The sequence below is a fragment of the Haematobia irritans genome, chromosome 4 (assembly GCF_050003625.1).
Source record: "Haematobia irritans isolate KBUSLIRL chromosome 4, ASM5000362v1, whole genome shotgun sequence".
Classification (NCBI taxonomy): Eukaryota; Metazoa; Arthropoda; class Insecta; order Diptera; family Muscidae; genus Haematobia; species Haematobia irritans.
The window spans coordinates 168,608,752-168,633,813 of record NC_134400.1 but is presented as its reverse complement, the minus strand read 5'-3'; the positions used below and the strand labels follow the sequence as shown (position 1 = coordinate 168,633,813).

The following is a 25,062-nucleotide window of genomic DNA, read 5'->3' as shown; positions in this document are numbered from 1 at the left end:
AATCGGGCCATACATATATATGAGAGCTATATCTAAATTTGATCCGATTTCTTCCAAATTCAATAGCGTTCGTCCTTGTGCCCAAAAAACTCCCGGTACCAAATTTCATAAAAATCGGTTAATAATTGCGACCGGACAGACGGACGGACAACAAGTGCTAGATCGACTCAGGAGGTGATTCTGAGTCGATCGGTATATATTTTATGGGGTCTAATATCAATATTTCTGGTAGGCACATTTTTTGGCAGATCAAACTTATTATACCCTGACCACTATGTGGTTTAGGGTATAAAATTATGTACTAATTTCTGCACGCCACTTTATATGGAAGTTATATCTAGATCTGATTTGGGTGATATTTAGCAAATTTTACGGGACTCACAAAACATTTAGATGCACGAAATTTGAAGAAGATCGGTTGATAAACACGTCAATTATGAGCAAATCGGGGATTAATATATATGACAGCTATATCTAAAGTAATGAGTTTATAATTTTATTCAAGTTGAAGAAAAATTATCAATACGTAATTACAGATGAAAATTGTGCTCATCCTTAAAGCCCTACCAAATTCAAGACAGACACAAGCTGCGTAAAATTTATCCCGAAAATTAAGAACTATTATGCGAGAAATTCAAATCTAATAAAATTGTGTACCTCTTTATATATGCAAAACTGATGATTTTTCTGAGTTAATGTCATTAGAGTAAGTTGGGTTAGGTATAGTGGCAGCCCGATATTTCGGGCTCACTGACTATTCAGTCAATTGTGATACCACAGTGGTGAATTTCTCTCTTATTACTGAGTGCAGCCCGATTCTATGTTGAGCTCAATGACAAGGGACATCATTTTTGTAGCCGAGTTCGATCGGCGTTTCACATTGCAGTGAAAGACCACTTAGAGAAGCTTTAAAACACTCAGAAATGTCACCAGCATAACTTTGATGATATTTTTTGAGTGTGCAAGAATTGCTAAAATATGGGCTGAATCGATCAATTTTAATGTTCGTCAGTCTGTAGACTTCATGCTCACATATAAACCGATCTTTCGATTTGGTTTCTAGCTTGGTCAAATGGTCTTTTTGTCGCCCTAAACTGTTCATTTGATTTGCCAGAAATTTGGAGTCCCTAAAGAAACATGGCTATTATGTTATTTTCTTATTTAAAATAAAGAGTTCTTTTAAACACCTGAAATGCTAAGGTTTGTCGGTGTGCGATTGGAATTAAATGTCAATTTTAGAGCTCTTTTTCACACATATATAAATAAGATCATCGGTCCATTTTTTGGTCTTAGACCAATATTTCGATGTGTTGCAAACTGAATGACAAAGTTAATATATCCCCCCATCCTATGGTGGAGGGTATAAAAACGGAAAATCGGGCTATACTAAAACATGGACCGATGTACAAAATATTCGGCACACCTATTTGCGGACCTAAAAAACCTCTAGGGCTCGAGTTTCGAGCAAATCGGCTGAAAATTGCGATTTCTAGAAGCCCAAGAAGTTAAATCGGGAAATCGGTCTATATAGAGCTATAGCAAAACTTGGAATGATAGACACCATATTTGGCATGGCTACAATATTTTGAATTTCATGCAAATCGGATAAAAATTGGAGATCTATTCCAAACCATAAAGTGACAGATAATATATTCGTCACGCATATCACGAAATCATATTAAAATTGAAGACGAGAAGTTTAATATTCAAACAAAAAGGGTTTGTTTAAATCCCAAATTTGATGTAGTCTCCATATTCAGAAACTTAAAGGTCGGCTGGGGAGATTATCTGTCATCCAACCCACTTGACGAAGAAATTGTCGAGAAGCAATTTTTTCTGTTTTTCTGTACCTACCTATGTTCCTATTGCCATGTTAGCTATTTATACCCTGCGCCACACTGTGCAACAGGGTATTATAAGTTAGTGCATATGTTTTCAACACTCAGAAGGAGACGAGATAGACACATGGTGTCTTTGGCAAAAATGCTCAGGGTGGGCTCTTGAGTCGATATAGCGATGTCCGTCTGTCCGTGAACACATTTTTGTAATCAAAGTCTAGGTCGCAATTTTAGTCCAATCGACGTCAAATTTGGCACAAGTATGTGTTTTGGCTCAGAATAGATCCCTATTGATTTTATATCTTTAGCCCGATATGGACTATATCTTTAGCCCGATATGGACTAATACGGTCCCAGAAGCCAGAGTTTTACCCCAATTTGGTTGAAATTTTGCACTAGGAGTACAATTAGTAGTGTAGTCAAGTGTGCCAAATTTTATTGAAATCGGTTCAGATTTAGATATAGCTCTCATATATAGCTTTCGCCCGATATGGACTAATACGGTCCCAGAAGCCAGAGTTTTACCCCAATTTGGTTGAAATTTTGCACTAGGAGTACAATTAGTAGTGTAGTCAAGTGTGCCAAATTTTATTGAAATCGGTTCAGATTTAGATATAGCTCCCATATATAGCTTTCGCCCGATTTACACTCATATGACCACAGAGGCCAATTTTTAACTCCGATTTAGTTGAAATTTTGCACAGGGAGTAGAATTAGCATTGTAGCTATGCGTACCAAATTTGGTTGAAATCGGTTCAGACTTAGATATAGCTCCCATATATATGTTTTTCTGATTTCGACAAAAAATGGTCAAAATACCAACATTTTCCTTGTAAAATCGCCACTGCTTAGTCGAAAAGTTGTAAAAATGACTCTAATTTTCCTATCCGATAAATCATAAATAAACTTTTGCGAAGTTTCCTTAAAATTGCTTAAGATTTAAATGTTTCCCATATTTTTTTACTAACTAGTGCATTAGCCGACTTAAATTTTGAGTCTATAGATTTTGTAGAAGTCTGTTAAATTCTGTCCAGATCGAGTGATATTTAAATGTATGTATTTGGGACAAACCTTTATATATAGCCCCCAACACATTTGACGGATGTGATATGGTATCGAAAATTTAGATCTACAAAGTGGTGCAGGGTATTATATAGTCGGCCCCGCCCGACTTTAGACTTTCCTTACTTGTTTTTTAAGGCAAAATGTTTCGCAAAGTTTACATTTATCCTTAGAGTAAGCGGGAGCCACCGTGGTGCAATGGTTAGCATGCCCGCCTTGCATACACAAGGTCGTGGGTTCGATTCCTGCTTCGACCTAACACCAAAAAGTTTTTCAGCGGTGGATTATCCCACCACAGTAATGCTGGTGACATTTCTGAGTGAGACATTTCAAAGCTTCTCTAAGTGGTTTCACTGCAATGTGAAACGCCGTTCGGACTCGTCTATAAAAAGTAGGTCCCTTGTCATTGAGCTTACCACGGAATCGGGCAGCACTCAGTGATAAGAGAGAAGTTCACCAATGTGGTATTACAATGGACTGAATAGTCTAAGATAGCCTGATACATCAGGCTGCCACCTAACCTACCTAGAGTAAGTGTGGCATTTAAAATTCGGAATCTTCTTTAGGAGTTCTAAGTCGGACAGACTTTTGTGACCTTTATCATAACACCAGTCTTGAATTCTCGATCCTTCTCGTAGGGTTTATAAAATTTGGCCCGCCCTAAATTTTTAAAATTTAAGTTATTATTTACATTCAATGAAATTCTACCTTAATAAAAGTGGGTTACCATTACACTTTACTTTAATCTTCTGATGCAAGGTATTGGTGGCATCATTATGCTGTTGACATTTACTTGACATGATTGCAGATGTTTTCCCATTACCACAACAACATTCATGCTAATAACTCCATCAATCTGTTTTTTAATGAAATCCTGTTTGCCTTTATAATTTTCCCTCACATGTGTGTGTACGATTTTCCATTAATAATGATTTCCATTTTCTTTGACTCTTCATTCGTTTTTGCAGCTGCAACAATTATAACATTACGTGGCTCCAGTTATGTATCATATCGCATCTACGATTGGAAGGATCGTGTCCATTCATCGACGACACGTATCAGTCTCATGTTTCGCACACAGTTCGACGATTCCGCTTTGTTCTATGCCAGCGGTGAGTCGTTGAAGCATCAGTACATTGCAGCGGCCATTAAAAATCAGTCCATTTATGTGGAGATGGATTTCGGTGACAATGTCATGTCGACCATACTAACGGATGAACTGACACGTAACTATTGGCACAATTTGACCATATACCATGAACAGAGAACCGTGCGCATTATACTCGATGACCAAATGAAGATACTTGAAGTGCCAGCAACGGTGAGTCGTAACCTACTGTTTGATCCGGAAATTTATTTTGGCGGTGGACCGGATTTGCACAAGAAAAAAGGCTTGGCATCGCATAATAATTTCGTCGGTTCGTTGAAGAACGTCTACTACAATGATGTCTCCATTTTGTATGAACTACATCGTGGGAATCCAAAGGTGCATTACCATGGTAAGTATAACGTTGAGGATACGGATATGGAAAATGAACGTGTTTGCGTTCAAAAATGATGTTCATGAATGTATTTGCTTGATGTTCAAGTATAAAATGCATCATTACATTTGTGCTATTGGTATGTACACAGAGAAAAATTTTACGAAAATATTACCAATCAAAAAAATTCTTTGCTATTGAAAGCGTTATCAATTAAACAATACATCAAATAACAAAATACATTCAGCTACGAAAATTATTGACATTTTTTATATATTAAAATATTAAACATCCTACTTAACATTTTTAATTAAACAAAAAAACCATTTCAAACTAAAAATATAATAAAAAATTTTGTTCGGGAATCAAATGTTTACTCAAATACAAAGAAAAATCCAACTATAATTATAATCGGAAAAATACTATAAAATTACAAAAATATTATTTCATCTAAAGGTGAGTATTAAGTTCGAGTTTAGCCGCTAAAATCGCTAAAGTGAAAACTAAATCGGTAAGAAAAATGCATGAAATTATACATATTTGTTGGAAATTTTATTATAACTTGATGGGGAAAAGCAAATTTTCACAAAGTTTATATTCCTTAAAATGGATTATTAAAGAACAGTAATCGTGAAAAAATGACGTTTTTAGCGGCTAAACTCGATCTTAATACCCAACTTAAAGGTAAAATAATTACAAGCAAATAAATAATAATACCAAAAAATAATTGATTAAATAACAAGTATATACGGCCGTACGTTCGGCCAGGCCGAAGCTTATGTATCCTCCACAATGGAATGCGTAGAAACTTCTACTGAAGACTGTCATCCACAATCGAATTACTTGGGTTGCGGTAACACTTGCCGATGGCAAAGTATCTTAAAACTTCCTAACACCGTAATACATACCACATAGTCCATACTAAAAAAGGCCGATTAAATACGTATATAATTATGGGCCGATGTGGACCAATTTTTGCATGGTCATTAGAGAACATATATCAACACCATGTACCAAATTTCAGCCGGATGGGATGAACTTTGGTTCTCTTAGAGCAATCGCAAGCCAAATCGGGGGATCGGTTTATATGGGGGCTATAGGTAATTATGGACCGATATGGACCAATTTTTGGATGGTTGTTAGAGACCATATACTAACACCATGTACCAAATTTCATCCGGATCGGACGAAATTTGCTTCTCTTAGAGCAATCGCAAGCCAAATTTGGGGGGTCCGCTTATATGGGGGCTATACGCAAAAGTGGACCGATATGGACCAATTTTTGCATGGTTGTTAGAGACCATATACTAACACCATCTACCAAATTTCAGCCGGATCGGACGAAATTTGCTTCTCTTAGAGCGATCGCAAGCCAAATTTGGGGGTCCGTTTATATGGGGGCTATACGTAAAAGTGGACCGATATGGACCAATTTTTGCATGGTTGTTAGAGACCATATACTAACACCATGTACCAAATTTCAGCCGGATCGGACGAAATTTGCTTCTCTTAGAGCGATCGCAAGCCAAATTTGGGGGTCCGTTTATATGGGGGCTATACGTAAAAGTGGACCGATATGGCCCATTTGCAATACCATCCGACCTACATCAATAACAACTACTTGTGCCAAGTTTCAAGTCGATAGCTTGTTTCGTTCGGAAGTTAGCGTGATTTCAACAGACGGACGGACGGACATGGTCAGATCGACTCAGAATTTCACCACGACCCAGAATATATACACTTTATGGGGTCTTAGAGCAATATTTCGATGTGTTACAAACGGAATGACAAAGTTAATGTACCCCCATCCTATGGTAGAGGGTATAAAAAGGCCGATTAAATACGTATATAATTAAGTTTAAAGTTTCTATAGAAATAAAATTTTGACAAAATAAAATTTTGACAACGTTTTCTATAGAAGTAAAATTTGGAAAAAATTTTCTATTGAAATACAATTTTAACAAAATTTTCTATAGAAATAAAATTTTGACATTTTCTATAGAAATAACATTTTGACAACATTTTCTATAAAAATAAAATTTTGGTAGATTATTTTTCGCTCGAGTGGCAACCATGATTATGAACCGATATGTACTAATTTTTGTGTGATTGGTGATCGGCTATATATATAACTATAGACCGATATGGACCAATTTTGGCATGGTTGTTAGTACCAAATTTCAACCGGATCGGATGAATTTTGCTCCTCTAAGAGGCTCCGTAGGTCAAATCTGGGGATCGGCTTATATGGGGGCTATATATAATTATGGACGGATATAGACAAATTTTTGCATGGTTGTTAGAGACCATATCCTTATACCATGTACCAAATTTCCGCCGGATCGGATGAAATATGCTACTCTTATAGGCTAAGCAAGCCAAATCTGGGGGCCGTTTATATGGGGGCTATATGTAAAAGTGGACCGATATGACCCATTTGCAATACCATCCGACCTACATCAATAACAACTACTTGTGCCAAGTTTCAAGTCGATAGCTTGTTTCGTTCGGAAGTTAGCGTGATTTCAACAGACGGACGGACGGACATGTTTAGATCGACTCAGAATTTCACCACGACCCAGAATATATATACTTTATGGGGTCTTAGAGCAATATTTCGATGTGTTACAAACGGAATGACAAAGTTAATATACCCCCATCCTATGGTGGAGGGTATAAAAATGCGACAAAAATCAATTAAATTGTTACTTGATTGAAAAAATTTCATTTAAAAAATTAATACGATAAATTAATTTCGCGATGACTTTCGAAAACTAATTTTGTGTGTATGTTTCGTTTTTGCCATATTCCGTTTTCGTGCAAACCAACGAACACGGGCGCCTTGAGAAGAAATGAATACAAGCTTGCTGTTGTATACATCATAAGAAAATACACTCATGGACAAAACAATATTTATATATTTATTGTTTATTTTAATCATACAGTAAATGTATGATAAAACAAGTATAAACGACCGTAAGGTCGCCAGGCCGAATCTTATGTACACCCAAAAAAAAGTGACCCCACCGTGAAAGAAAATGTAGGTTTATTTTAGAAAATTTTAACTAAAATAGTTTTCTAATTGCAATATGTTACAAATAAGTTAATACTTTTAGTCAAATTGAAGAAATTTTTTTAAAAATAATTAATTTTTTCTGTTGTTTAAGAAAATTTCATATGTTGGAAGAAAAAATTGGATTTAAAAATTGTTTAAATGTCTTTAGCGCTGTACGAAGTTCGAGACAGTTATAATTGTAGTAAAATTTACTCATTTGAGAGACTTATGAACTCAGTTTAAGCAAACTTCTGCCATTTTAGGAAAATATGAACTATTTTATTTTTTCGGAAAATTGCGCACTATATTTGTATACAACTTTTTTTCTTATTTTTAGTTCACGTCATTAATGTCAGCAAATAAGGAACATTTACTCATATTGTGCCAAATTTAACTAAAATCAACTAATCTTCATGAACTAAAATAAAGTTCAGTTGGCATTAGAGCCCCTTTTTTTCTGGGTGTACCCTCCACCATGGATTGCATAGAAACTTGTACTAAAGACTGTCATCCACAATCGAATTACTTGGGTTGCGGTAACACTGGCCGATGGCAAGGTATCCTAACTTCTTAACATCGTCTTCTCAATTGTAACTTAGTCCATACGGGGTATATATTAAACAAAAAAGGCCGATTAAATACGTATATAATTCAGTTTGACAAAGTTTTCTATACACCCTCAAACAAATCGCTTCTTTAACATATGTTCCAAACATATTTTGCAGGAAGCACATATATTATTGGATACTGCCGAAACATTAATATATTTGTTTTATGTGAACATATTATATGTTTGGAAGAATTTTGAGCCCAAAAATATTATATGCTTGGAAGAATTTTTCCAAAAGACGATTGTGCTCATTCCCTAACATACTCGTAATTTTCACTTACTACATAAATAATTTTATAATATAAACATAAGTTTATTTAGGCGTGAACAGTTTTCTACTAACTTTTAACACCATCGCTCTAAAATGCCTTTTATTTTTCTTTAATAATTCATTTTAAAGAAAATAAACTTTTTAAATTGTTTTAGCTGCAAAACTCGAACTTAATGCCCGCTTTTATATTTGAAGGTGTCCGTCAACTCCTCGTGGACTACTTATTAATAAAGACGAACTAAACTTTGTTTTTATACATTTTACTGTGTAATTTTTCACTATTTCCTCCTTATTTATTTCTACTGTCCCAACTCCAAAAAGAGTATAGTGCCCTTTCGTTATTTTTATGAAGACCCCTGATTTCTTTTAACGAACCAAGAAAAAATTGTGCCCATAAGCCAAAATGATAAACAAAACGCATGCCCACACATACATAACATAAAATGCTGCTCTCAAGGCGAAAACATATGCTGTTTGTTTTTCAAATGTCTATTCTCTTGGTTCCGAATGTCCATTCTCTTTAATCAAATTAAATAATATTTATACTTAAGCATATCAAATTTTTGGCCTTATCATAAAACAGTTTTCCGAAATAACATACAAGCGGTTTCACAGAAATTGTTCTCTTTTGATTCTTTCGCTGTGTTATGTTGATATCTTTTGTCAACTCTCCCAGTTTCCATCTCTATTTCTTTCTCTATACTCTCTCTGTCGCCTTGAATAAAATATCACAACATATGTATGTTTAGTCGAAATTTGTAAATTTATACATGTTTGCATTCACACATATGATTTTTATGAAACATTCATGCCCCAAACATAATATATTCTAACATATTAACATAGATATCCCAAACATTTAGTGTTAGTTTAGGAACATTACATGTTTGCACTTAAATATATTGTGTTTTAAAATTGTGCCCGAAACACATTTTGTTTATATCGGAACATATGAAAAACATAATTTTCTAAGAGTGTAGAAATAAAATTTTGACAAAATTTTCTATAGACATAAAATTTTGACAAAATTTTCTATAGAAATAAAATTTTGACAAAATTTTCTATAGAAATAAAATTTTGACAAAATTTTCTATAGAACTAAAATTTAGACAAAATTTTCTATAGAAATAAAATTTTGACAAAATTTGCTATAGAAATAAAATTTAGACAAAATTTTCTACAGAAATAAAATTTTGACAAAATTTTCTATGGAAATAAAATTTTGACAAAATTTTCTATAGAAATAAAATTTTGACAAAATTTTCTATAGCGCTAAAATCTAGACAAAATTTTCTATAGAAATAAAATCTTGATAAAATTTTCTGTAGTAATAAAATTTTAACAAAATTTTCTAAAGTAATAAAATTTTGACAAAATGTTCTATAGAAATAAAATTTTGGTAGATTATTTTTGGGGATCGGCTATATATAACTATAGACCGATACGGACCAATTTTCGCATGGTTGTTAGCGGTCATATTCTAGCACAATGTACCAAATTTCACCACGTACCAAATTTTAACGGGATCCGATGAATTTTGGTACTCCCAGAGCTCCGGAGGTCAAATCTGGGGATCGCTTTAAATGGGGTTATATATAGTTAAGACCATAGGATAGGGGTATATAAACTTTGTCATTCCGTTTGTAACACATCGACATATTGCTCTAAGGCCCCATAAAGTATATATATACTGGGTCGTGGTGAGTCGATCTAAGCATGTCCGTCCGTCCATCTGTTGAAATCACGCTAACTTCCGAACGAAAGGAGCTATCGACTTGAAACTTGGCACAAGTAGTTGTTATTGATGTAGGGCGGATGGTATTGCAAATGGGCCATATCGGTCCACTTTTACATATAGCCCCCATATAAACGCACCCCCAAATTTTGGCTTGCGATTGCTCTAAGAGGTGCAAATTTCATCCGATCCGGCTGAAATTTGGTACATGGTGTAAGTATATGGCCTCTAACAACTATGCAAAAATTGGTCCACATCCGTCCATAATTACATATAGCCTCCATATAAACCGATCCCCAGATTTGGCTTGCGGAACCTCTAAGAGAAGCAAATTTCATCCGATCCGATTCAGTTGAAATTTGGTACGTGATGTTAGTATATGGTATCCAACAACCATGCAGGAATTGGTTCATATCAGTCCATAATTATATATAGCCCCCATATAAACCGATACCCAGATTTGACCTCTGGTGCCTTTTGGAGAAGAAAAATTCATCCGATCTGGTTGAAATTTGGTACGTGGTGGTAGTATATGATATTTAACAACCATGCCAAAAGTGGTCCATATCAGTCCATAATCATATATAACCCCCATATAAACCGATCCCGAGATTTGGTTTTGGAGCCTCTTGGGAGTCAGTTGAAATTTGGTACATTGTGCTAGTATATGGCCGTTAACAACCATGCCTAACTAGGTCCATATCGGTCTATAGTTATATATACCCCTCAGATAAATAGACCCCAATCACACAAAAATTGGTCCATATCGAGTTCATAATTGTATATAGCCCCCATATAAGCGACCCCCATATTCCATATTTTAGACTTACCTATACATACCTTTTATGTCTAATATATACCACGTATGGAATAACTCACAATTTAGAAAACGATTTTAAGAAGTTTTAAGATACCACAACCCAAGTAATTCGATTGTGGATGACAGTCTTTCGTAGAAGTTTCTACGCAATCCATGGTGGAGGGTACATAAGATTCGGCCTGGCCGAACTTACGGCCGTATATACTTGTTATGCTTCAAATTGAATTTTTCCAAATAATTTAATTGTTATATTTAGCTTTGCGTTATTCAAATAATTCTCACGGTTCTCCCTGGAGACATTTGATTTTTATGGGATTTCTTTGAAGAACCATATCGCATATTTCGAACCACTTATACTTGCTATACACAATATATTTCAAATCGATTGGTGTACAACTTTTTTTTTTGTGCTGCCTGCAGATATAGCCCATTATAAATCCATTTCCAGATTCGACAAGCTAACTTGCTAGAAAATGTGCTTGTCATCAATATTGGTTTTAGACCGCATAAAATCTATATCTATCGAATCAGAAATTGAGTCGGAGAACGACGTACAAGTATGGGGTGTTTTTCTAAGAGCTTGCTGATCTGAAATTTAAGTAAATCACGATTTCTATTCACGGTAACGAGTCATCCTACCTCATTTTTAAAGAACTAAGGACCGATGATTCCACCAGCGTTATGGGCTATAATAATTTTTAATTGAACACTGTTTTTGAAGATAAATTGCCACGATTTCAAAAATTTTAATCCTATAGAAAGTTTTGTCAAAATTTTATTTGTAGAGAAAAAATTGTTAATATTTTACTCCTCAAAATTTTATTTCTATAGTAAATTTTGTCAAAATTTTATTTCTATAGGAAATTTTGTCAAAATTTTATTTCTATAGAAAATTTTTCAAAATTTTATTTCTTCAGAAAATAATAGAACACTGGTTTTATACCCTCCACCATAGGATGGGGGGGTATATTAACTTTGTCATTCCGTTTGTAACACATCGAAATATTGCTCTAAGACCCCATAAAGTATATATATTCTGGGTCGTGGTGAAATTCTGAGTCGATCTGAGCATGTCCGTCCGTCCGTCTGTTGAAATCACGCTAACTTCCGAACGAAACAAGCTATCGACTTGAAACTTGGCACAAGTAGATGTTATTGATGTAGGTCAGATGGTATTGCAAATGGGCCATATCGATCCACTTTTACGTATAGCCCCCATATAAACGGACCCCCAAATTTGGCTTGTGCGGCCTCTAAGAGAAGCAAAGTTCATCCGATCCGGCTGAAATTTGGTACATGGTGTTAGTATATGGTTTCTAACAATCATGCAAAAATTGGTCCACATCGGTCCATAATTATATATAGCCCCCATATAAACCGGTCCCCCGACTTGGCTTGCAGAGCCTCTAAGAGAAGCAAATTTCATCCGATCCGGCTGAAGTTTGGTACATGGTGTCAGTATATGGTCTGTAACAACCATGCAAAAATTGGTCCACATCGGTCCATAATTATATATAGCCCCCATATAAACCGATCCCCCGATTTGGCTTGCGGAGCCGCTAAGAGAAGCAAATTTCATCCGATCCGGCTGAGATTTGGTACATGGTGTTAATATATGATTTCTAACAACCATGCAAAAATTGGTTCACATAGGTCCATAATTATATATAGCCCCCATATAAACCGATCCCCCGATTTGGCTTGGGGAGCCTCTAAGAGAAGCAAAATTCATCCGATCCGGTTGCAAGTTGGTACGTGGTGTAAGTATACGGTCTCTAACAACCATGCAAAAATTGGTCCATATCGGTCCATAATTAATATAGCCCCCATATAAACCGATCACCAGATTTGACCTCCGGAGCCTCTTGGAAGACCAAAATTCATCTCATTCAGTTGAAATTTGGTACGTGATGTTAGTATAGGGTATCCAACAACCATGCAGGAATTGGTCCCTATCAGGCCATAATAATATATAGCTCCCATATAAACCGATCCCCAGATTTGACCTCCGGTGCCTTTTGGAGAAGCAAAATTCATCCGATCTGGTTGAAATTTGGTACATGGTTGTTGTATACGATATTTAACAACCATGTGAGTTGAAATTTGTGGATGACAGTCTTTCGTAGAAGTTTCTACGCAATCCATGGTGGAGGGTACTTAAGATTCGGCCTGGCCGAACTTACGGCCGTATATACTTGTTGAAGTTAAATTGTCACGATTTGAAAACTTTTAATACTATAGAAAATTTTGTCAAAATTTTATTTGTAGAGAAAAAAATTGTTAACATTTTACTCCTATAAAAATTTTGTCAAAATTTTATTTCTATAGAAAATTTTGTCAACATTTTATTTTTATAAGAAATTTTGTCAAAATTTTATTTCTACAGTAAATTTTGTCAAAATATTATGTCTATAAAAAATTGTTATCTCAAAATATTATTTCTATAAAAAATTTTGTCAAGATTTAATTTTAATAAAAAATTTTGTCAAAATTTCATTTCCATAGAAAATTTTTCAAAATTTTATTTCTTCAGAAAATGTTGCCAAAAATTTTTTTCTTCAGAAAATGTTGTCAAAATTTTATTTCTTATAGAAAATGTTGTCAACATTTTTTTTTGCCATAGAAAATTTTGTCATAATGGTATTCCTTATCGAACATTTTGTCAAAATTTTATTTCTTATAGAGAATTTTGTCACTTTTTTTATAAAATATTTTGTCAAAATTTAATTTCTATAGAAGATTTTGTCAACATTTCATTTCTATAGAAAATTTTGTCAAAATTTTATTTCTATAGAAAATTTTGTCAATATTTGATTTCTATAGAAAATTTTATTTCTATAGAAAATTTTGTCATGATTTTATTTCAAAATGTTATTTTTATAGGAAATTTTGTCAAAATTTCGATTCTATAGGAAATTCTGTCAAAACTTTATTCCTATAGAAAATTTTGTCAAAATTTTATTTCTATAGAAAATTCTGTCAAAATTTTATTTTTGTAGAAATTTTTTTCAAAATTTTAATTTTAAAGACAATTTTGTCACAATTTTATTTCTATAGGAAATTTTGTCCAAATTTTTTTGTCAAATTCAAATTCATTTTTATAGAAAATTTTGTCAAAATTTTATTTCTATAGAAAATTTTTTAAAATTTCGTTTGTATAGAAAATTTTTCAAAATTTTATTTCTTCAGAAATTTTTTTCAAAATTTTATTCCTTCCGAAAATGTTGTCAAAATTTTGTTTCTATAGAAAATTTTGTCCAAATTATTTTTCTATAGAAAATTTTTTAAAATTTTATTTTTCACAAAATTTTGTCAAAATTTTATTTCTTCATTTTTTGTCATGATTTTATTTCAAACTGTTATTTCTATAGGAAATTTTGTCAAAAATAATTTCTATAGGAAATTTTGTCAAAAATAATTTCTATAGGAAATTTTGTCAAAATTTCGTTTCCATAGGAAATTCTGTCAAAGTTTTATTTCTATAGAAAATTCTGTCAAAATTTTAGGTTTATAGAAAATTTTATTTCTATAGAAAATTCTGTCAAAATTTTAGTTTTATACAAAATTTTGTCAAAATGTTATTTCTATAGAAAATTTTGTCAGAATTTTATTTCTATAGAAAATTTTGTCAAAATTTTATTTTTATAGAAAATTTTGTCAAAATGTTATTTCTATAGAACGTTGTTTTCTACAGAAAATTTTGTCAAAATGTTATTTCTACAGAAAATTTTGTCAAAATTTTATTGCTATAGAAAATTTTGTCAAAATTTGATTTCTGTAGAATACAAACAAACATCAAAAATTCTACCAAACAGTCGAAACTCCCGTGTCGATTGGTTGAAAGAAATGCTTCCAAGGTACGATCGGGGTACTTCGAAACACATCTATGGCATCGTGACAGATGATGAGTCGAGGATTTATGCAAAAGTTGCTCACTCACGAAACACTTTTCAGCAAATGATAGACTGTTGTTTTTTTTTTGAAAAACTGGACATATTGCAATCGTATCACTAGAACAACGCAGAACCGTCAATTCTGAGTGATAGACAACAATTTGTTTGCCAGTTGTTTTCTAAGAAATCTGGAAAACTAACTGCCGAAAACGGATCACTCTTCACCACGACAATGAGAGCACTCACGCACTGGCTCAAAACAGCAGACTATATGGGTTATCCGCAGTATAGTACTAATATGGCACCGAATGACTTCGTTTTATTCGACAACTCAAAAAGCTGTAGATGCTTTCAGAATGCATGTTTTGGATATAACATACCTCAATCAGAGCGGCAGAACTGCTTCGACAATTGATTTAAACGCATATAAAATGTGTTTAGATTTTAATGGAAAATATTTTGAAGAAAACTAATGAGATTTGTATCTCCTACTGCGCCATCTGTCGTCAGTCCTGTCATTACTTATTTGTGCTCCAAATAGTATCAGATACATTCTCCGAATACAAATACAAACAATCCCCTTAAATTAAATATTGACAATGAGTTGAATTAATTTTCTTGTTCTTATAAATATCATCAATATAAAAAATTTTAAAATATTTACATCCTCACTATCATGTTCTCCTGCATTCATAAATGAAGCTGAAATTTATTCTGCTCTATTTCTGTGGATAAATCGTAAAATATTCAATAAACATTCAATTGCACATTAAATTGGCTACAATTGCATGCAGGAATTTATTCATGCCTGAAGTGGTAATGTCATATATTTCTCACTCATTTCATTTTGTCAGCATTCTCAATTCGTTTATATTTGCCAATATTCGTTTTCGTAACTGAAATTCGTATACGTATCACATTATCTGCAGATGTATGATGAATTTTACAAATTCATTCAATAAAAATTTCATAAATTTCAAATTGTTCAAAATAACATCTCTTCTCTTATCTTCCCTTTTTCACTTTCGTCATCGTATTCTTGTGGTGGTCTGCACTGGTGTGATGGTGATTTTGTAGGTGTCTTGGAAGCGGAATTTCAAGAAAATGAAGTGAATGTCATACCAATAACATATCCTTTTGCGACATCACACATTTGGTGGCCCATAAATCATGCTGAGGAATTTAATATCAAGTTCGATTTCCGCAGTAGTCGAACGGCAGCAATTCTAGCATACAGCGATGTCACAACAAAGGACGGCAATGGTTATTGGGAGGTAAGTGTATGAATGACAGATATCCTCAAAGAGTTATGTTTAAATCTAAGGATGTTTATTATGTCTGCGGAGGTGCCTTACAAAATTGATGACATCTTCACAATCTTCTATTTATACGAGTAAACATGGTTTTAATATACATATTTGCATAAGTTTATGGGGCAATAACAATATAAAGGCTATTAAGTCCACATTATGCAGAAAAACGCTCATCGCTTAGTTACACTGGACAAAACTATTGTCTTGTGTGGAAAGATTTTGTTTAACACTTCTGTACAAATATTTGTCCATACACTCAAAAAACTGTGAATCCACTACATACAAAAATTTTTTTTCTGATTCAATCACGAAATTAATTGATCCAATTATTTTTTTAATTGAAATGTCTTCAATCACAAAAATGATAGTATCAATTAAAAAATTAATTGAAAGTCAATAAAAAAATTGATTAATCCAATTAAAAAATTAAATGATACTAGTAATTTTTGTGAATGATTTTTGTTTCAATAAAAAAATTTTTTGAAACAATTAAATGTTTTATTAAAACTCAATTAAGACTTTAATTGGAAAAATTTTCGTGAAATTTTTTCTGTGTAGGATGGAACATTTTGGGTAATTTTAGAAAATTTTGGTTAATTTTAGAAATTTTTAACTAAACTTTAATGCAGATATCACGCATATTTCATAGTCATAATTATTTTTTTTTTGTACTTTCTAAAGAAAAGTTCATCGTTTAAGGGAAATTTTTTGAGATCAAAATTACAAAAATGTCTTTAGCGATATTCATAATGGGCGCATTTTTGTAAAGTTTACAAATTTTAAGAAATCCTGAACTATTTAGTAAATCTTTATGCTTCATTTGTATATAATTTTCAGTTCATTTAACTATAAGGTTGGCTGATAAGTCCCCGGTCTGATACATAGATGGCGTCGCTAGTATTAAATGCATATTATTTTTATATAGTACCAACCTTCAAATGATTCGTGTCAAAATTTGACGTCTGTAAGTCAATTAGTTTGTGAGATAGAGCGTCTTTTGTGAAGCAACTTTTGTTATTGTGAACAAAAAAAATGGTAAAAAAGGAATTTCGTGTTTTGATAAAATACTGTTTTCTGAAGGGAACAAATACGGTGGAAGCAAAAACTTGGCTTCATAATGAGTTTCCGGACTCTGCCCCAGGGAAATCAACAATAATTGATTGGTATGCAAAATTCAAGCGTGGTAAAATGAGCACGGAGGAGAGGTGGTTACCGACGAAAACATCAAAAAAATCCACAAAATGATTTTAAATGACCGTAAAATGAAGTTGATCGAGATAGCAGAGGCCTTAAAGATATCAAAGGAACGTGTTGGTCATATCATTCATCAATATTTGGATATGCGGAAGCTCTGTACAAAATTGGTGCCGCGCGAGCTCACATTTGACCAAAAACAACAACGTGTTGATGATTCTAAGCGGTGTTTGCAGCTGTTAACTCGTAATACACCCGAGTTTTTCCATCGATATGTGACAATGGACGAAACATGGCTCCATCACTACACTCCTGAGTCCAATCGACAGTCGGCTGTGTGGACAGCGACCGGTAAACCGACTCCGAAACGTGGAAAGACTCAAAAGTCCGCTGGCAAAGTAATGGCCTCTGTGCGTTTTATGTTGGTGAGCAGTAATATTTTCGTGAGTGTAATTCGTTACTCACGCACACTCACGAAGATATTATTTTCGTGACTCACGCTCACGCACGACATTTTGATTTGATAATCACGCACACTCACGCTGTTGTCATGAGCGTGACTCACGCACGAATCACGAAAATTTTCGTGAGTCACGACAATTTCGTGTCACGTGCACACCTCTAGTACAAACAAATGCCAGTATAAAAATCCAAATTATAATGAATACTTTGAGCAACAAATGTTTTCTTAAAGGGTGATACGGTCAAAATTTGGTCAATATAAACTTGACGTATTTCTTTCAATTTTGCATTTAAAAAACCTGAACACCCCTCATTTTGAAGGTGTGTGTGTGTAGAATGTTGCTCCTATTTTGATTTTGGAATTCACTCTTCAGTTGTCAAAATGCCGTCCAAGCAAGAAGAGCTGCGTATCAAAATTTTGCTCGCGCATCGCGAAAATCCGAGCTACTCGCACGCAAAGCTGGCAAAATCGCTAAAAGTTGCCAAATCAACCGTTACAAATATAATTAAAGTGTTTGGGGAACGCTTGTCGACAGCCAGGAAGTCTGGATCGGGGGGAAATCGAAAACCGGAAGCCGCTGAGACGACAAAGAGAGATGCCGGTAGTTTCGAGCGAAACCCTAACCTCTCTCTCCGAGATGCCGCAAATAAGCTGGGTGTATCGTCTACAACCGTGCATCGAGCCAAAAAACGAGCCGGACTATCGACTTACAAGAAGGTAGTGACTCCAAATCGCGATGATAAACAAAATACGACGGCCAAAGCGTGATCCCGGAGGCTGTACCCGACGATGCTGACGAAGTTTGACTGCGTGGTAATGGACGACGAAACCTACGTCAAAGCCGACTACAAGCAGCTTCCGGGACAGGAGTTTTATACGGCAAAAGGAAGGGGAAAGGTAGCACATAAAACTGTCAAAGTTCGCAAAGAAATATATGGTTTGGCAAGCCATCGGTACCTGTGGCTTGAAAAGCAGCATTTTCATAGCTTCCGGGACTGTCAACCAAAAAATTTACGTGAAAGAGTGTTTGAATAAACGTCTGCTGCCTTTCCTAAAGAAACACCTTTGTTCCGTACTGTTTTGGCCGGATTTGGCATCTTGCCATTACGGTAAAAAGGCCATGGAGTGGTACGCCGCCAACAACGTGCAGATGGTTCCCAAGGACAAGAACCCTCCCAACACGCCAGAGCTACGCCCAATTGAGAAATACTGTCAAGCGGAACTTAAAGAAGACCAAAAAACTGCTAAGAACGAGCAGCAGTTCAAGGCAAACTGGCTTTCTGCGGCGAAGAAGGTGGACAAGGTGGCTGTACAAAATCGGATGGCAGGTGTCAAGCGTGAGGCCCGGCAATTCGGATTTGGAAAAGCGAAAGCCTAACTGAATATTTTTCCTGAATTTTATACTAATTGAACTTGAAAAAGAAATTTCATTTGATTTCTTAAATAAACGATTTCACCGATTTACACGCATTTTCCCTTGACCAAATTTTGACCGTATCACCCTTTAATTCAAAAAAAAAAACTTTAAACCATTGATGCTAAATCCTCAAAATAAGTCTTAGCCTATATTTGAAACTTGTTTATCTTAATTCTAAAGATTCAATATTTCTGTTAATTTAAGGACGATTTCTTTCAATCAAAAATGTTTTTCTTTACCTTAAGGAAAATTTGCCTTAGCGTAAAGACATACGACTTTAACAGAGCGACGCGAATTTTCAAAATGGTATTGCAAATGAGCCATATCGGACGACTTTTAGGTATAGTTCCCATATAAACCGATCCTTTTTTTAACCGAGCCTCAAATTTGACCTAAGGTGCCTCGCTAGTGAACTTTTTTTTGTCGAGACCAAAGATTTCCTGACAAATGCGAATTTTACTCAATGTAGAAGACGTATTTTTCCGATACAAAGTTTTTCCTTGTCCAAAAATCGATAAACTTTTCAATGAAGTCGTTTTGTTCTTGTGTTAAGTGACTCAACTCGAAAATGAATGAAAATGTTGTTTGTCTAACTTCAATTTTGCTTTAATAATTAAAAAAAAAAAAATCTTCAAAATTAATGAAATCATCTTTAAGTTTGTTGACTTTCTGTTTGTTAACTACAAGGCAAAAGAGTGTTAAAACATACGATAGATTTTTCATCACTTTATTTTAGAGAAGTTTTTCACTTAAAACATAGTATAATTTCTACTTGATGTCAAGTCTGACATAAACAATAATAAAATAGAGATATTTTTACACTACACAGTTTTTTACCAACATGAGTTTCAAATCTGGTAAATATTATTTAACATCAAATTTGTAGTTTTTTTTGGTCATAATTTGATTTTTAAATTTGACTACAGATTACTCAGAAGTACTACACCCTCAAAAAAAATTGCTTCTTTAACATATGTTCCAAACATATTTTGCAGGAAGCACATATATTATTGCATACTGTCGAAACATTAATATGTTTGTTTTATGTGAACATATTATATGTTTGGAAGCATTTTGAGCCAAAAAAAAAATATAATATGCTTGGAAGAATTTTTCCCAAACACGATTGTGCTCATTCCCTAACATACTCGTAATTTTCACTTCCACGAAATTTTTTAGTTATTGGCACCTTTCTCTGTAATACAAATAATGTTGAAGAAATTATTCACTTTTATAAATTGTTTAAATTTTACCTTTCGCCTGCACGGAGAATCGAACCGAGGACCATACAGTTTGTAAGCCAACACACTATCCACTGGGCTACGTAGCTGTTATAGTCACCAGTAGATAATTATCGTTTTAAGTTACATTTATATAGTATAGTTTGCAGCGCCCACGAGCCCATGCAAACATAACATTATTTAACAGAAACATACATTTGTTTGCCACGTGGAGCAGTGGTTAGCATGTCTGCCTTGCATGCAAAGGGTCGTGGGTTCAATCCCTGCTCCGACCGAACATTTTTTTTTTTATTTTTTTTTTAATATACACATTTATATTTATACTATATTATTTTTTTTAAATGAAACATCGAAATGTGCGTTATTAAAGATTTATAGTCAGTAACAGTGCTTGATATAAACGAAATTGAATGATTTTTGGATAAAATATTATTTTTTATTGCAAAAATAACAATCTTGTAATAAAAAACTGTTTTTGTACAAAACTTTAAAATTTGGAAGGAATTCAAAAACTAACAAAAGAAGAACGTGGAGTCGAGTATAAACATACATACATAATTTTATAATAAAGGGTGATTCTTTTGAGGTTAGGATTTTCATGCATTAGTATTTGACAGATCACGTGGGATTTCAGACATGGTGTCAAAGAGAAAGATGCTCAGTATGCTTTGACATTTCATCATGAATAGACTTACTAACGAGCAACGCTTGCAAATCATTGAATTTTATTACCAAAATCAGTGTTCGGTTCGAAATGTGTTTATCGACAAATTTTGTTCAGCGATGAGGCTCATTTCTGGTTGAATGGCTACGTAAATAAGCAAAATTGCCGCATTTGGAGTGAAGAGCAACCAGAAGCCGTTCAAGAACTGCCCATGCATCCCGAAAAATGCACTGTTTGGTGTGGTTTGTACGCTGGTGGAATCATTGGACCGTATTTTTTCAAAGATGCTGTTGGACGCAACGTTACGGTGAATGGCGATCGCTATCGTTCGATGCTAACAAACTTTTTGTTGCCAAAAATGGAAGAACTGAACTTGGTTGACATGTGGTTTCAACAAGATGGCGCTACATGCCACACAGCTCGCGATTCTATGGCCATTTTGAGGGAAAACTTCGGAGAACAATTCATCTCAAGAAATGGACCGGTAAGTTGGCCACCAAGATCATGCGATTTGACGCCTTTAGACTATTTTTTGTGGGGCTACGTCAAGTCTAAAGTCTACAGAAATAAGCCAGCAACTATTCCAGCTTTGGAAGACAACATTTCCGAAGAAATTCGGGCTATTCCGGCCGAAATGCTCGAAAAAGTTGCCCAAAATTGGACTTTCCGAATGGACCACCTAAGACGCAGCCGCGGTCAACATTTAAATGAAATTATCTTCAAAAAGTAAATGTCATGGACCAATCTAACGTTTCAAATAAAGAACCGATGAGATTTTGCAAATTTTATGCGTTTTTTTTTTTTAAAAAGTTATCAAGCTCTTAACAAATCACCCTTTATAAACATAAATTTATTTAGGAGTGAACAGTTTTTTACTTGCATTTAACACCATCGCTCTAAAATTCCTTTTATTTTTCTTTAATAATTCATTTTAAAGAAAATAAACTTTTTAAATTGTTTTAGCTGTAAAAGTCGAACTTAATGCCCGCTTTTATATTTGATGGTGTCCGTCAACTCCTCGTGGACTACATTTTAATAAAGAGAAACTAAACTTTGTTTTTTTTACATTTTACTGTGTAATTTTTCACTATTTCCTCCTTATTTCATTTTACCGTCCCAACTCTAACAAGTATATACGGCCGTAAGTTCGGCCAGGCCGAATCTTATGTACCCTCCACCATGGATTGCGTAGGAACTTCTACTAAAGGCTGCCATCCACATTCGAATTACTTGGGTTGCGATAACACTTGCCGATGGCAAGGTATCGTAAAACTTTTTAACACTGTCTTCTAAATTGTAAGTTAGCCCATACGGGGTATATATTAAACAAAAAAAAGGCCGATTAAATACGTATATAATCTAGTTTGACAAAATGTTCTATAGAAATAAAATTTTGACAAAATTTTCTATAGAAATGAAACCTTGACAAAATTTTCTATAGAAATAAAATTTTGACAAAATTTTCTATAGAAATAAAAATTTGACAAAATTTTCTATAGAAATAAAAACTTGACAAAATTTTCTATAGAAATAAAATGTTGACAAAATTTTCTATGGAAGTAAAATGTTGACAAAATTTTCTACAGCAATACAATTTTGACAAAAAATTTCTATAGAAATAAAATGTTGACAAAATTTTGTATAGAAATGAAATTTTGACAAAATTTTGTATAGAAATAAAATATTGACAAAATTTTCTACAGAAATAAAATTTTTACAAAATTTTCTATAGAAATAAAATTTTGACAAACATTTCTATAGAAATAAACTTTTGACAAAACTTTCTATAGAAATGAAATTTTAACAAAACTTTCTATAGTAATAAAATTTGACAAAATTTTCTATGGAAATAAAGTTTTGGTAGATTACAAAATTTTCTATAGAAATAAAATTTTGACAAAATTTTCTATGGAAATAAAATTTTGACAAACATTTGTATAGAAATAAACTTTTGACAAAACTTTCTATAGAAATTAAATTTTGACAAAACTTTCTATAGTAATAAAATTTGACAAAATTTTCTATGGAAATAAAGTTTTGGTAGATTATTTTTGGCGATATGGACCAATTTTTGTGTAATAAGTCATCGGCTATATATAACTAAAGACCGATATGGACCAATTTTTACATGGCTGTTAGAGGCCGTATATTGACAAAATGTACCAAATTTCAACCGTATCGGATGACTTTTGCTCCTCCAAGAGGTTCCGGACGTCAAATCTGGGGACGGTTTATATGGGAACTATATATAATTATGGACCGATATGGACCAATTTTTGCATGGTTGTTAGAGACCATATACTAACACCATGTACCAAATTTCAACTGGATCGGATGAATTTTGCTCTTCCAAGAGGCTCCGGAGGTCAAATCTGGGGATCGGTTTATATGGGGGCTATATATAATTATGGACCGATATGGACCAATTTTTGCATGGTTATTAGAGGCCGTAAACTAACATCAGGTACCAAATTTCAACCGGATCGGATGAATTTAGCCCCTCCAAGAGGCTCCGGAGGTCAAATCTGGGGATCGGTTTATATGGGGGCTATATATAATTATGGACCGATATGGACCAATTTTTGCATGGTTGTTAGAGACCATATACTAACATCAGGTACCAAATTTCAATCGGATCGGATGAATTTTGCCCCTCCAAGAGGCTCCGGAGGTCAAATCTGGGGATCGGTTTATATGGGGGCTATATATAATTATGGACCGATATGGACCAATTTTTCCATGGTTGTTAGAGACCGTATACTAAGACCACGTACCAAATTTCAACCGGATCGGATGAATTTTGCTGCTCCGGGAGGCTTCCCAAGCCAAATTTGGGGATCGGTTTATATGGGGGCTATACGTAAACGTGGTCCGATATGGCCCAATACCATACGACCTACATCAATAACAACTACTTGTGCCAAGTTTCAAGTCGATAGCTTGTTTCGTTCGGAAGTTAGCGTGATTTCCACAGACGGACGGACAGCCGGACAGACGGACAGACGGACGGACGGACGGACGGACGGACGGACATGCTTAGATCGACTCAGAATTTCACCACGACCCAGAATATATATACTTTATGGGGTCTTAGAGCAATATTTCGATGTGTTACAAACGGAATGACAAAGTTAATATACCCCCATCCTATGGTGGAGGGTATAAAAAGAGTATAGTGCCCTTTCGTTATTTTTATGAAGACCCCTGATTTCTTTTAACGAACCAAGAAAAAAATAATGCCAAAATGATAAACAAAACTCATGTCCACACATACATAAAATGCTGATCTCAAGGCGAAAACATAAGCTGTTTGTTTTTCAAATGTCTATTCTCTTGGTTCAGAATGTCTATTCTCTTTATTCAAATTAAATAATATTTAGACTTAAACATATCAAATTTTTGGCCTTATCATAAAACAGTTTTCCGAAACAACATACAAGCGGTTTCACAGAAATTGTTCTCTTTTGACTCTTTTGCCGTGTTATATTGATATCTTTCGTCAACTCTCCCGGTTTCCATCTCTATTTCTCTCTATACTCTCTCTGTCGCTTTGAATAAAATATCACAACATATGTATGTTTAGTTGAAATTTGTAAATTTATATATGTTTGTATTCACATATATGATTTTTATGAAACATTCATGCCACAAACATAATATATTCTAACATATTAACATAGATGTCCCAAACATTTAGTGTTAGTTTAGGAAAATTACATGTTCGCACTTAAATATATTGTGGTTTAAAATCGTGCCCGAAACACATTTTGTTTATATCGGAACATATGAAAAACATATTTTTCTAACAGTGTACAAATTTTCATGAAATACATTTTTGTAAAATAGCGTTATGATGTTTTAAATGCAATGAACTTGATTTCATAGAATTCAGTCAAAAATTTAAGACATAGGAATTTGTTTCTGGTTGTATCTTAAGAGATACAGTGCGCATTTAAAGGTTAAAAGATTAATCCTAACAAGTATATACGGCCGTAAGTTCGGCCA

The 25,062-nt window shown here is 33.9% G+C and overlaps 1 protein-coding gene across 9 annotated transcripts in view; it reads left to right on the top strand.

Annotated features, from left to right (window-relative positions):
- Positions 1-25,062, top strand: part of axo (axotactin) — a 396,767-nt gene that overhangs the window by 137,639 nt on the left and 234,066 nt on the right. For all 9 annotated transcript variants that reach the window (XM_075304128.1, XM_075304125.1, XM_075304124.1 and 6 more), the window contains 2 exons: positions 3,869-4,399; positions 15,843-16,039. In XM_075304128.1, the coding sequence (XP_075160243.1) occupies positions 3,869-4,399; positions 15,843-16,039 (728 nt within the window). The remainder of the gene's footprint in view (positions 1-3,868; positions 4,400-15,842; positions 16,040-25,062) is intronic.